General features: G+C 40.2%; 1 protein-coding gene across 1 annotated transcript; it reads left to right on the top strand.

The window, feature by feature from the left end:
- The first annotated feature begins 12,680 nt into the window (after positions 1-12,680).
- Positions 12,681-13,942, top strand: LOC135672377 (protein VERNALIZATION 3-like). Its single transcript, XM_065180843.1, has 4 exons — positions 12,681-12,902; positions 13,040-13,101; positions 13,468-13,508; positions 13,602-13,942. The coding sequence occupies exons 1-4, from the start codon at positions 12,705-12,707 to the stop codon at positions 13,838-13,840; spliced, it is 540 nt and encodes a 179-aa protein (XP_065036915.1). The 5' UTR covers positions 12,681-12,704; the 3' UTR covers positions 13,841-13,942.
- The last annotated feature ends 1,157 nt before the right edge of the window (positions 13,943-15,099 follow it).

Here is a 15,099-nt window from a genome sequence, read left to right as displayed (position 1 = left end):
TATATCAAGTAGTTTCATCATCAAAATACGAGATTCAACAATCTCCCCCTTTTTGATGATGACAACCACTTGATGACGGAGTTAAACTTAACTCCCGGAGTTTAAACAAACTCCCCCTATCAATATGCCATATTGATAGAACCTTGAATTCAACCTGAATTCAAGTCATTGCAATATTCATCATGAATACTTGCAACACGTCAACATGAACATATGCATAAACTTATGCATCACATGTCATGTCATCAACATACTTCTCCCCCTTTGTCATCAACAAAAAGGAGAAGTACCACAATCAAGTGTTTGTGATATTGGTTCAATTCATTGCATGAAAAACATAGTATCAAGTTTTATCATAATGCAATCTTTGGAGCTAGAAGATTTAGCAAGTATTTCATCATGCTTAGAACATTCATGCTATCAAGTTTTAGATATGCAAGTTTTATAGCATATGAGATAGCAAGTTCTACATCATGTAAGCTAGCAAATTAGAGATGTTCAAGAAGGCAACTCTTGCTTCTTGAAAATTTTGCTCACTTTGCTAGATGCGCAAGTTAGCATTTTTGCCTCTTTTGAGATAGCAACTTTTTGCTTCTCTTTAGACCAACAAGCTAGCAATTTTTACGATATACAAGTTTCACAATATATAAGCTAGCAAAAATTTCGAAAGCAAATACAAGATAGCTTTCTTGTGTAAGCTCATGATTCTTGCTTCCTATTGCAATGTGCAAATTGCAAGTTTTGCTTCAACTAAGATATTCAAGATAGTGATGTTCAAGAAGACAATTTTTCTTCTTGAAATGAGCAAGTTAGCAATCTTTGCTGCTTAAGATAGGCAAGCAAGCAGTCAAGTTTTTGCATCTTCTTGACTTGTACAAGCTAGCTATCTCCCCCTTTGTCATTGTAAAAAAAGGAAGAGAGAATACAGTTTTGTACTTCTTTTTTCCTTTTACAACGATTTCAAAATCATGACAAAGGATGAATAATCAAGTTATGAATGTCAAGACAATTTTTCATCATGAATATTTTATCATTGCATGCATCATTATCATAAGTTAAAGTATTACATGCATGATATCATATCACCATTCATAATTACATTAATGTTTCAATATAGCAATTTCTTCTCAAAATGTGTAACTTGGCACTCATAGCATTTTAGATCATGATTTACATCATATGCAATACATCACATCATAATTAGAAAGCAAGTATTGCATGCATAATTGCACATCATAAATGTTTCATATCATGATGGTATCAATTTTGTCAAATTATATCCTACCATGCATGATCAAAACTTCTCCCCATTTTATCATTGAAAACAAGAAGAAGGTAGGGGTAAGAGCATAAAAGTGTTAAATATTTCAATTATTTCAAGGCATTTACATCATAGATCAAGTCATGATTCATGATTCATCATAAATCAAGTTAGTTTTCAATCATCACATAAGGCATTTAAGGAATTTTTGAAACATAGGAGAATGATTAATTTAAGCACACAATGTTTCAATCCAATCCAAGTCATGAATATCAATGCTTTCATATTGTGAGTATCAATTCATGAATACCACAAGATATTATTTGTGACTTCAATTTTGTAAGATCAATATTATGATTTAAATAAAACTTATTCAAATCAATTCATAATCAAGTCATTAAAATTAATTTCGAGATTCACAAAATATCATGAAATCAAAAGACAAGTTGCATTTCATTTGAAGAACTCCTTTTTGATAAATCTAGGGAGCATAATGAACGATCTTGATTTATAAAGAGCTTCATGTTATAATTATCAAGATCATGATTTTAATAATTATTCTCTTTAGCAAAGAATCACAAAAGCACTTTATTTTTGCATTAGAATTCTCATTGTATTATGATTTATAAATTCTTTTTCTGCACATGAATCATAGGAGATATGTATGTGAAACAAATCTTTGCAAGCAAAGACACTATCATTCATATTTCAAGATGGAATTTATAAGCAGGAATCATTTCATCAAATCCATTTTAGAAAAATATTTTTCATAAGTGTATGAGAAAACCCGATTGTTAGGATACCAATTGTTAAGTGAATCCGAAAATGAAATTAGTACTTTCATGCATTCGGATAAGATTTTGCTATAGATTTTCAAGTTCAATTATGAAGATAAAACATGCTCATGATCATAAAAATTTATGTATCCAAAACATATAATTTCCAACATGTTATAGTGTAAAATCATCATGGCAATTAAGTGATTTGAACATTGAATCAAGAATGTCCGAAAAATAATCTTAACACGTTCATGCATTCGAGCACATTTTTGCCATAGTTTTTCAAATATACTCATGAGAATAACACATGCTTATCATTGGCTTAAAACCTCATGCATAAAATTGTTAATCAAAATATTTAATTTCATCATTATGCATTTCTTCAAATCAAACATGATCTTTAATTAAAGTCGAGAAATATCAATGGAAATCAACGTAATACACATTTTTACTTCTTAACCATGATTTCATATTTTCAATCAAGATCATTTTATTTATTTATTATAGCATATGCAATATTATCATTTTCGAAATTACTAGCATGATCATGTAATTTTCAAGAAAATTAATTCTAAACTAAAAAGAAAATACATCATGAAAGCGTCAAGTAATTTCAAAATAAATCAAAGGCATTCTAATTACCTCAACGTCGTAGGCTGTTAAGGCGTAGTTTGCCACCTCGCTTTTGTTGATTTTTTCTTCGTCTTCGGAGGAGCTCGATTCATCCCAACTTTTGTTCTTCTTCTTGCGTTTAAAGCAAGTAGTTCCATTCTTTTTGCTTTTTAATTTTCGTTTCATTTGTAGTTTAAGTTCACCATCACTTGAGCTTATGCTCGAGTGGTCTTCAAATGTTCTATGTCCCAAATCCTTCCTGTTCTTTGGAAGGTTGTTTTGTTCATCATTGTCCTCATCACTTGAGTCATCGCTCAAGTGGCATTCATTTGTCCGGAGTTCCAAATCCTTCCTGTTCTTTGGAAGGTGATTGTGTTCAACATGTTCATCATGTTCATTGTGCACCATTTCGTATGTTATCAACGAACCAATTAGTTCTTCAAGTGGTAAGTTGTTTAGGTTTTTAGCTTCTTGTATTGCAGTTACTTTTGAATTCCACTTCTTAGAAAGAGAACGCAAAATCTTGTTTACGAGTTCAAAATCCGAAAAACATTTTCCAAGAGCTCTTAAACTATTGACGACATCCGTGAAACGGGTGTACATGTCGCCTATAGTCTCGCTTGGTTGCATTCGAAAAAGCTCAAAATCATGCAATAAAAAGTAAACTTTCGAGTCTTTGACTCTACTAGTTCCCTCGTGCGTGATTTCAAGTGTTCGCCAAATGTCAAAAGCCGTTTCGCACGTAGAAATCCGATTGAACTCATTTTTGTCCAAAGCGCAAAATAAGGCATTCATAGCCTTTGCGTTTAAAGAAAAATACTTCTTCTCCAAATCCGACCATTCGTTTGTTGGTTTAGAGGGAAGTTGAAAACCGTTTTCAATGATATTCCATAAATCCAGATTTAGAGAAATCAAGAAAACTCTCATTCGAGTTTTCCAGTAAGTGTAGTCCAATCCGTTAAAGAACGGTGGACGAAAGACCGAATAGCCCTCTTGAAGAGCCATTTCTCTCGGGTGTAAATCCGAAATGAGAAATACCCTGCTCTGATACCAATTGTTAGGATCGAGAGCACTAAGAGGGGGGGGGGTGAATTAGTGCAGCGGAAATCTTACAGCGATTAAAAACCAAAAGCTGCGTTCGTTCAATAAAAGCTATTATGATGCAAAAGCTAATTCTCAGTTTGTATCTAAGTGCAGTTTGCGTCTAAGCGCAGATTGTGTCTAAGCGCAGTTTGCGTCTAAACACAGTTTGCGTCTAAGCGCAGTTTGCGTCTAAGCACAGTTTGCGTCTAAGCGCAGTTTGCGTCTAAACTCAGTTTTACGTCCAAACGCAGTTTTACGTCAAAACGCAGTTTTACGTCTAAACGCAGTTTTACGTCTAAACGCAGTTTTGCGTCTAAACGTAGTTTTGCGTCTAAACGCAGTTTTACGTCTAAACGCAGTTTTACGTCTAAACGCAGTTTTGCGTCTAAACGCAGTTTTACGTCTAAACGTAATTTTACGTCTAAATGTAGTTTTGCGTCTAAAAGCAGTTTTGAACCTTGAAAAGCGTTTTACGTAGAAAGCAATTTGCAGTTATAAATGGAATCCGAATGTAAGCGTAAACTGCAGTGTGAAGATCGTACGAAAACACGATTTACGTTTGAATGCAGATTCTGAAAGATCAGAGCTTAAAAACTCGTTCGTAAAGGCGCTGAGGGCAGTAGCAATGTAGGAGGTTTACAGTAATGATAAAGTGCTCAAGGTAAAAGCAAACCAGAGATTTAGAGTGGTTCGGTCAGTCTTGACCTACTCCACTTTTGGCTTCCTCCTCCGACGAGGTCACCGACGTCAACTAGCTGCCTTCCTTCAATGGGCGAAGGCTAACTGCCCTTTTACAGTTTCTCTCCTTTTGACAGGCTCAGGAGACAACCTTTACAGATCCTTTCTCTCCTCTCTTTACAACTCAAGACTTGAAGAACAGAAGGAGGAGAACTTTAGGACTTTACACAAATTTGAGCTCTTAGAATCACTGAAAAGATCAAGAATTCGGTGTGGATCTATATCTTTTCAGTGCTGAATGGGTGGGGTATTTATAGGCCCCAACCCAGTTCAAATTTGGAGCTCAAAACGATCAAATCGATCAAATCCCAGAATTCTGGGATCAGGCGGTTGCACCTCTTGACTGGAGAGGTGGCACCGCCTGGCAGAGCTCGAAGACTGAGCTCAGGCGATTGCTTCTCTCTGCCAGAGCTCGAAGACTGAGCTCGGTGATTGCATCACCTGGCAGAGCTCGAAGACTGAGCTTGGTGATTGCATCACCTGGCAGAGCTCGAAACTGAGCTCGGTGGTTGCATCACCTGGCAGAGCTCCAAACTGAGCTCAGGCTGATGCACCTCTCTGCCAGAGCTCGAAGACTGAGCTCGGTGATTGCATCACCTGGCAGGGCTCGAGACTGAGCTCAGGCTGATGCACCTCTCTGCCAGAGCTCGAAGACTGAGCTCGGTGGTTGCATCGCCTGGCAGAGCTCGAAACTTGAGCTCTGGCGGTGCTACCTCTTGGCAGAGGAGGTTGCACCGCCCAGTCTAGCTCGAAGACTGAGCTCTGGGCGGTTGCACCTCTCGGCTGGGGCGGTTGCACCTCCCAGCCTCGCAGCCCTGGCGGTTGCACCTCCTGGCTGGGGCGGTTGCACCTCCCAACCCCACAGCCCAGGCGGTTGCACCTCCTGGCTGGGGCGGTTGCACCTCCTGGTGCAATCAGGGTCCGAATGGTTCACTCCATTCGGCCCACTTTGAATCTTTTCAGGGGCCCAATTGCCCCAAGATTAAGCTAATGGGATCACCTCCCATTTTCATGCTTAATCATCATGCTAACTACGATTAACTCTAAGACAACTTCTGCAGCTTTGCTCCGATGCGTCAATCGCTTCTTCCGGCGAGTTTCCGGCGAACTTCCGTCGATCATCCGATGAACCCTCGGTGATGCTTCTGCGGACTTCCGGCAAACTCCTGGACTTTGCGATGATCCACTTGGCGAGTTCCGACGAGCTTCGCTTGGCAAGCTTCTGGACTTCTCGGATCTGTTCCCGCAGAACCTCCGACGACCGTCCGTACTTCCGTCGAACTCTCGAACTCCCAACGTGATCATGAACTTGACTCCGGCGCAACTCCTGCTGCTTGTCTATCTTTCATCGTAGTTAATCCTGCACACTTAAAACAAAACTTCGATCGAGACAATTAATCCTAAGCAATTAACCAAGTTGTCCGGCATGTCATTGGTCCCTCGACGCTTCGTCTGATTCTTCGGCGCATCGTCCTCTCCTGCGGCCTATTGCCCAATCGGCCAGTTGACTCCGCAACTCCGATATCCTTGGCACAATACCCGCTCTACTTGGCCCGATGCCCGAGTCCACGGCCCGAAGCCTTCTGTCGATACGTCGACCGATCCACCGGCCCGACGTCCAATCTTCTGACATGTTCCTCCGGCACAACATGATTTTCCTGCTTTAATTGTCTCATCCTGATCAAAGCATCCTGCGTTACTCAAAACGCAGATTAAATCATAAACATATATCAAGTAGTTTCATCATCAAAATACGAGATTCAACATCCGCATCGTTAACTTGATCGTCGGAGGGGTCGGGTCGAGCTCCCGGCCTGACCTGTTTGCAGGTCCGAGACGGTGTCGCATCTTCCCGGTGTTGCGGCGGAGCTTTCTCCCGACCCGACCTGCCGACCCGACCCGCCGACCCGACCTGCCAACCCGATCTCCCGACCCGAACCACTCTTCCCGGCGCTACGGCGGAGCTTTCTCCCGACCCGACCTGCCGACCCGAACCACCGTGCTAGGCCTTCGGGAGACCCCGAGGGACGGAGCCCGAGATCCCCGACATCCGGACCCCCGAACCGAGCCGCGGCGACCCCGAGGCCACGGCTTAAACAGATGCCCCCCGCATCAATAACAAAGATCGTTGTCGAGAAATTCAATAGAAATGTCAACATTCCAGATGATACGACAAAGGAAGATCTTGCGGATATGGATAAGAAGGCTCGATCAAGCATTATTCTAAATCTCTCTGATGAGGTTTTACGGGATGTAGCTATGGAGACTACAGCTCAGAGCATGTGGGACAAGCTTAAAGCCTTGTATATGAAGAGGATAGTGGAGAATCGTCTCTACTTGAAGCAGAGTTTGTATATGCTTCGGATGATTGAAGGTACATCTATACTCTCATATCTTGATAAATTTGATTCCTTAGTTATGGTTTGGAGAATATAGATGTGAAAATTGATGACGAGGATAAGGCCCTATTACTTTTGTATTCTCTTCCCCAATCCTTTAAGTATTTCCGTGATACTATGATTTATGGAAAAGAAATAATTTCGTATCAAGAAATTAAATCTACACTAAAATCTAAGGAGCAGATAGACATGGATATCACTGGGGAAAGTAGAGGGAATCAGGGTGAGGGTTTGGTTGTTAGGGGTAGAACGGATAAAAGGGAATTTGATAGTAGTAGATCTAAATCTAGATCTAAATCCAGACATAGAAATTTGGAGTGCAGATATTGTCATAAAATGGGGCACATTAAGGCTAATTGCTTTAAATTAAAAAATAAATTAAAGCAAAAGGAAAAAATTATTGAGAAAACTACTTAGTCTGCTGAAGCTAGTGTAGTAGCTGATGAGAATGTTAGAAATATTTTCTTTGCTACTGATGACAGGACGAGATCTAAAAATGAATATATTTTAGATTCGGGTTGTTCTTATCACATATGTCCCAATCTAGATTTGTTTTCCACATATAAATCTTGTAATTGTGGAACTGTTTTGATGGGCAATAATGTCGCGTGTGATGTTGTTGATAGAGACACAATCCGAATTAAAATGCATGATGGTATTGTGAGGACGCTCACTAATATTAGATATGTTCCTAATTTAAAAAAGAATCTCATCTCTTTAGGCACCCTAGAGACTCTTGGGTGTAAATACGTAGCTGAAGGTGGAGTTATGAAAGTTTCTAAAAGTACCCTTATTGTTATGAAAGCTTGTAGGTATGGTAGCTTGTATATTTTGCAGGGAACTACTATCACAGGCTCGGTTGCAATATCGTCATCATCATTATCTGATTCTGACATCACTAAATTATGGCATATGTGTTTGGGTCATATGAGCGAAAAAGGTTTGAGTATATTGAGCAAAAGGGGTCTTCTTTGCAGACAGAGTACTCGGCCACTGAATTTCTGTTAACACTACATTTTTGGAAAGTAGAAAAGAGTCAGCTTCAATTCTACGACAGTTCACAAAACGAAAGGTACTCTTGACTATATTCATTCAGATCTTTGGGGTCCAACTCGTATTCAGTCTAAGGGTGATGCCAGGTATATGTTAACTTTCATTGACAATTATTCCAGAAAAATTTTCGTTTATTTTTTGAAGCATAAAAATGATATTTTTTTTAACCTTTAAATAATTGAATGCTTAGATTGAGAAGCAAACAGGTAAATAAATTAAGCGGCTTCGAACAGATAATGACATGGAATTTTGTGAAGGTGACTTTGATGAATTCTGCAAAAATAGAGAAATTATTCGGCATCGCACTATTAGGATGAAGCCTCAGCAAAATGGTGTGGCTAAACGTATGAACAGAACACTCTTTGAGAAAGCAAGGTGTATGATCTCAAATGCAAGATTGACAAAGGACTTTTGGGCAGAGGCGATTAATATGGCTTGTTACGTTGTCAACTGTGCTCCTTCTACCGCACTTAATTTTAAAACTCCGGAGGAAATTTGGTCAGGTACTCTTGTTGATTACTCTGATTTAAAATTTTTTGGGTGTCCAATATACATGCATGTAAATGAAGGAAAATTATAGCCTCAAGCTAAAAAGTACATTTTCCTTGAGTATGCTTCTAGGGTGAAAGGAAACAGATTATGATATTCTGATCCCAAATCCCTAAAATTTGTAATCAGTAGGGATGTTACTTTTGATAAATTGTCTATGTTATCTTCCAAAGAGGAATCTACTAGTTGTACAAATGATAGTGCGCAGAAGCAGGTTGAGCTTGAGATTGGTAGTTCTGATTCTTTTCAGTTGAACTCTTCTACTCAAAGAATACCAGTAGATGGTCCCGAGTCTACTAACGAAGATGATCAAGAGGAAGAGCAATATTCCATAGCCAAGGATAGACCACGGAGAGATATTCGACCACCATAAAAATATGCAAATTTGGTTGCATATGCTTTGTCCAGAAGAAACAAGTGAAGTTTGTGAGCCTACTACATATTCAGATGTAGTTTCTTGTGATAATTCTACTAATTGGTTGATTGCGATGAATAAAAAAATTGAATCTCTCTATTAGAATAGAACTTGGGATCTTATGAAGCCGCCTTCGGGTAAGAAAATTGTTGGATGCAAATGAGTCTTCAAAAGGAAGGAAGGAAGGTATTCCAGGGGTTGAAGATGCAAGGTACAAAGCACGATTGGTTGCAAAAGGCTATAGTCAGGTACATGGTGTTGATTTTAATGACGTATTTTCATCTATTGTTAAATATAGCTCTATTCGTGTTTTGCTTACTTTGGTTGCCATGTATGATTTGGAATTAGAGCAACTTGATGTCATGACAACTTTCTTACATGATGAACTTGAAGAACAAATTTACATGGAGCAACCTCATGGATTTGAAGTTGACAATAAGGAAGACCATGTTTGCTTGTTAAAGAAATCCTTATACGGATTGAAGTAGTCTCCAAGATAGTGGTATAAGAGGTTTGATTCTTTTATGTTGGGTCATGGTTACACGAGGAGCATGTATGATAGCTGTGTCTACTTTCGGATGTTAACTGATGACTCTTTTGTGTATTTGTTGCTTTATGTTGATGACATACTTATTGCAGCTAAGAATTTATGAGAAATTCATACTTTAAAAATATAGCTGAGTAGTGAATTTGAAATGAAAGATTTGGGAGCAGCTAAGAAATTCTTAGCATAGAGATAAAAAGAGAATGAGGAGTTGGAAAATTATTTCTGACCTAGAAAAATTACCTCGAGAAAGTCTTGGAGAGGTTTGACATAAAAAATGTTAAGCCAGTGAGAACTCCTCTTGCTAGCCATTTTCGATTATCTGTTGCTCAGTCACCACAGTCAGTTGAAGAGGAAAAATATATGGTGTAAGTTCCATATTCCAGTGCCATCAACAGTATTATATATGCAATGGTTTGTATTCGTCCAGATATATGTGTCACCCGGGTAAAACACATTGGCAGACTATGAAGTGGATTCTCAAATACTTGCAAGGGACTTCAGATGGTTGTTTGGAGTTTGGAAAAAATTATGACACTTTGGTTAGTTTCGTCGACTCTGATTATGCTGCGGATCTTGATAAACGAAAATCTTTCACAGGCTATATTTTTTGCGTTGGCGGTTGTGCAATTAGTTGGAAAGCTTTCTTACAACCTGTTGTGGCTTTATCTACTATAGAGGCAGAATATATGGCAGTGATAGAGGCGATCAAAGAAGTTTTATGGTTAAGAGGTTGGTTTGTTCGGTGAATTAAGTTTGCATTAAGGTGTTACTATAATTTACTGTGATAGTCAAAGTGCTATTCATTTGACTAAAGACTAGTTGTATTATGAGAGGACGAAACACATCGATATGAAGTTTCATTTTATTTGGGATTCCACTGCCGAGGGAAAGGTCCTTGTTCAGAAAATTCATATGAAGGACAATCCAACTGATATGCTTACGAAGCCTCTTCCGGTTTACAAGTTCAAGCAGTACTTGGACTTGGTTGGTGTTCATTATTAGTGATTATCCGTTGGGGCTTTTGTAAAGAAGATGGAGTAAGTTTTGTTAATTGTCAATGTTGGGACATGCCAAAGTAGAGATTTGTTAGTTTGGCAATTCCCACTTAGTCCCACATCGGGAAAATCAAGCTTGTTATCACTATAAATAAGGGCATGGGCTTTGAAATTAGATGTACTACAAGAAAAACATAATTATTTATTTTAGATTTAATTTGTATTAAGTTCATATTTAGTTAAAATAGTTTAGTAATTTCAAGTATTTTATGATATAGAAATAAGGGCTTGATCTTTGAAATCAGATATACTACAAGAAAAATATAATTATTTACTTTAGATTTAATTTATATTAAGTTCATACTTAAAATAATTTAGTAGTTTCAGATATTTTATGATCTAGAAATAGTCTCTTTTATAGTAAAATTTTACTTCTCCTATTAATCGAATCACGTAAATATGATGTCTTATCTCTTTTATTTTTCTACCAGACAGCAAGAACCATCGACCAAGGTCAGGGAGTCGGTGCGTTCCTCACATCCCCTTTGGCGCGTCTGCCTCATAGACTGCGATCTCCTTTCCACATACTTCGTTCGGTATTGCATCGGACGCTCCGTTGGAAATCTTTACGAAGAACAAATATTTTTACTGGTTACTATGATCAATATATCGTGGGATTCTCTCATCACAGTTGACGTCGTTGGGGGTGGCTTCCTTTGTCAAACTAGTGAACTCAATGTATAAAGTATCATCAACACCGCAGCCAAAGAAAGTCAACGTGAGATTGCGTCTAATCTATCACATAAATAATTTTGGCATATGATTCCGTGATTTAGTTTTTAACCAATGATGTCAACGTGTTGACATTATTATACTTGAAAGTGTAATCATTTTGGACGTCGTTAAGGAAGTCAAAGCTTTTAGATTCTAATCAAATCTAATATATATATATATATATATATATATATATCGATTATTTTAATTTTTAATGATATAAAATTATTTTTTTATTTATCTTTTTTCATCACATATATTTAAATAAATTAATAATTAAGTAATAAACGGTAGCAACTTATACCACTTCGACAAAACATCTTAGTATGGCCCACAATCAAATTCTCTGTCATCCACGCACAGAGGATTCCCACCGTTGTTAATGTGGGACCCTACTTTGTAGCCGATCCGGGCCCGCAAAAGCATTTAGTACTAGGAAAAGCAAACACCGCTTGCACCTGCAACTCATCAGCATTTCTGTTGGGCCCAGCGGTCACTGCAGAAGGTTGACCTGAGGCACGTCGTTCAATGAATGATCCAATTATATTAGCCAGAATTTTAACGTGAATCATAAAAGTCATACATACAGTCGATGATAAAATCATATGCATCATTTACGCCATTAATCTACTTCAGTTCATAGGGAGAAGTGAAGTCATTCACCATCATCAGACGATCTTGTTTTGGTTGGTAAGGAAGAACGATACCAGAAGTTGCAGTGGGTAAAACAAGAAGAAAGAGCTGCAAATGCGAACCATTTATGCCTCATTCACAAAGCCGTGCACAAAATTATGGTGCTGTTGCTGATAAAAAGCGGATGGCGATCGAAGTGCTGCAGCAGCTTTGGTCTCTCCTTTAAGCTCCCCTTTACCAACGCCAACACGCAGATGATTCTGTACTGCATGCGCCATGGGAGCTTCATTTTCCGAGATTGGAAGGCGCGTTGTCTCCAAGCTACCCTCTTCGGGTTTGACGACGAGCACATCCGCTTTGGCTCTTTCCGACCACAATGCTTTGCTCCCCACCTCTTCTCCAACGGCCGCCAATAATTCTCACAAAGGTGCATCAGAGATCAGATATGTCTAACTTTTGTCATCGTAGCTTTGAGTATGTCTCGCTGGTGACATCTCCCCGTCGCAGCACACAAGCGTTCACGATAAGCTAATCTGCCATCACACGCCTTGAAGGAAGGCAATTGGTTGCTGTCGCATTGTCCACTCCGATTGAAACCAGGCTGGTAAGAACATATTATGATCAGCCAAGTTTTTTGGCATCAGCTCTGGACTAGGTTGAGCAAACAAAAGCTGGGCGTAAAGATAGATACTCATGGCCTTTAGGGTTGAAAGTGGCAGGGCTACGTACTGGAAGAAAGGAAGATTCCACATCTGAAACCATCCATTCGCAAGGAGTGTGTGTGTGTGTATGTGTGTATATATAGAGGTCCTCTTGTAGAACGAAGATATGCCCAACCTTTCTCCTGGCATTGATGCTCACTCACCATGAGTAGGGAGACTGATCCACTGGTTGTGGGAAGGGTGGTCGGGGATGTGTTGGATCCATTCGCGAGAAGCGTCGCCCTCAGCGTGAGGTATGGCTCCAGGGAAGTCGCAAACGGGCGCGAGTTTAAGCCCTCGCAGGTGGTGAATCAACCCAGGGTTGATGTCGGAGGCAATGACCTGAGGACCTTCTACACTCTCGTATGACTCCTGTTACATGCAGTATCCATCTTTTAAGCTGCTTATAATGATGGTTTTGCTAGTTGGATATCCGCAAAATGATCCAACAAGTGCTGTGATCTTGTTCATTCTAGCTGTGGTGCCTTTAAATGATGCAGGTCATGGTGGATCCTGATGCGCCAAGTCCGAGCAATCCAACACTAAGAGAATACTTGCACTGGTAAAAGCTCTTCACGCATTTCTCGGTTTCTCTCTCGTTTCTCAGATAGCATGGCCAAGCACCGAAGACCTGTAGACCACTTCCGTTAGCAATCCTTTAACCAAGTTCTACAAGCCTTTGGCAGATTGATTCAGGTCCTGATGGCAAGTAAAAGGCAATCATCGTCCAACTTAGAGTGACAAGTTTTGGTCTTATGAATCTATGTTGTCATATAATCTATCAGTGAGAGGCTGGCTATACACTTAATATAACATGAACTGATTGCTCACGGACGCCATGGCCGACATCTCTCTTGTACATTAGGGATAGGCTTTCTGCTACACCTTACTAAATACTAACTAATCGAACTCCCTGTGAATGAATCAGGCTGGTGACAGACATCCCTGCAACCACTGGATCAAGCTTTGGTGAGCTACCTAAAGCTTTATGACAGGCTCTTCTGCGTGCTGCATGCATGCCGTCGCTAACAAACGTGTTCCTCTGCTGCATGAACGCCGAAGGGCAAGAGACGATGTGCTACGAGAATCCACGGCCGAGCTCCGGGATCCACCGCCTGGTGTTCGTGCTGTTCCAGCAGCTCGGCCGCGGCACGGTGTTCGCCCCCGTGTGGCGCCAAAACTTCAACACCAGGGAGTTCGCCGAGCTCTACAACCTCGGCTCCCCCGTCGCCGCCGTCTACTACAACTGCCAAAGGGAGGCCGGCTCCGGCGGTAGGCGCATGTACCTCTTCCAGAACTAGATTCTGATGTCTCATTTCGTACACCTCCTCCATGCTAGTATCAATAAAGCCATTGGATTGCATGCTTGGTGGTGAACTGGAATCAAATTATCCCTTCTTTGTGAGGCTTCATAACGTGTGACCCATATCTGAAGATGACTGTAACCTGGAAAGCAAGAAGACCGCAGGAAAAGTAGATGCCGATCGCTGTGGTCGTGAATCCGACGTTCCAGGTTAACCTTTAGGAACAGCATAAAACCCAGACAAGTTTTATGGGTATTCTACATGGAATAAATACCTACACGAGAAACTTTTATGGATTGGATACGACGTTTATAATATTTCGAATATTTGTTAATACAAATATTAAATATTTCGAATCATTTATATTAGAGGTTTTGTGATATATATATATATATATATGTAATATATATATATATATCTATGTATATATACATACATACATACACATACATACACACACACACGCATATATATATATATATATATAGATCTTTTTCGAACCCGCCGCCTTGTATCCGACGGTCACTCAACGGAAAGGAGGGCGGACAGAGACCAACGCACGATCAAGGTGGCGCAAGGCTTCTGGGGACCTTTTGGTCTCTCAACGCCCTCTTCTCCGTTGCGTCGACGTCGGACCCAAGGCGGCGGGTTCGAAATAGATCGATTCGGTTCCGAGCGGTATTCTCGTTTCTTGATTCCGGTATCCTCTTCGGCTTTGGGCGGTATGCTCTGTTTCTTGACCCCCAAGCCCTCCTTCGTGTTGCGTCACCTCGGATCGATTTCGAGGGTTTCGATCTGTACCTTCCTTGATCCCAAGGGTTCTGGGGACCTTTCGCCATGTATCTCGTCCCTCCCGCGCGAGGTTGGTGTGGGATCGGTCCGATTCCGAGGCAAAGAGAACGGAGGAGGAGCCGGTTGCAATCTTGAACCCTAGGGTTTCTTTAGATCTGTAGTCCGGGATGGTGGAGCCGGGCCCTCTTTGAGAAAGATCTGGTGGAATTAGGAATTGTGGCATCACCGGCCAGCACTCGAACGGCGCCAACGGGATGGCGTAGGAAGGCTTTTGGCAGGGACATTCCTGATGCCCATGGAGCATGATCTAAAGAGCAGACAGTGGTAAGGGAGCCATCATCCTTTTTAGTTTCAAAGTTGTTAGTAGATTATATTCTCGTTTGATTGTTGCCAATATGCTTTATTGTGGTGATTCTTTACAACCGCATGCCTATATTGATTGATTTACATGTCAAGAATTTGTT

This window comes from Musa acuminata, chromosome BXJ1-4 (assembly GCF_036884655.1).
Source record: "Musa acuminata AAA Group cultivar baxijiao chromosome BXJ1-4, Cavendish_Baxijiao_AAA, whole genome shotgun sequence".
Classification (NCBI taxonomy): Eukaryota; Viridiplantae; Streptophyta; class Magnoliopsida; order Zingiberales; family Musaceae; genus Musa; species Musa acuminata.
This window is presented reverse-complemented; position numbering and strand designations above follow the sequence as displayed.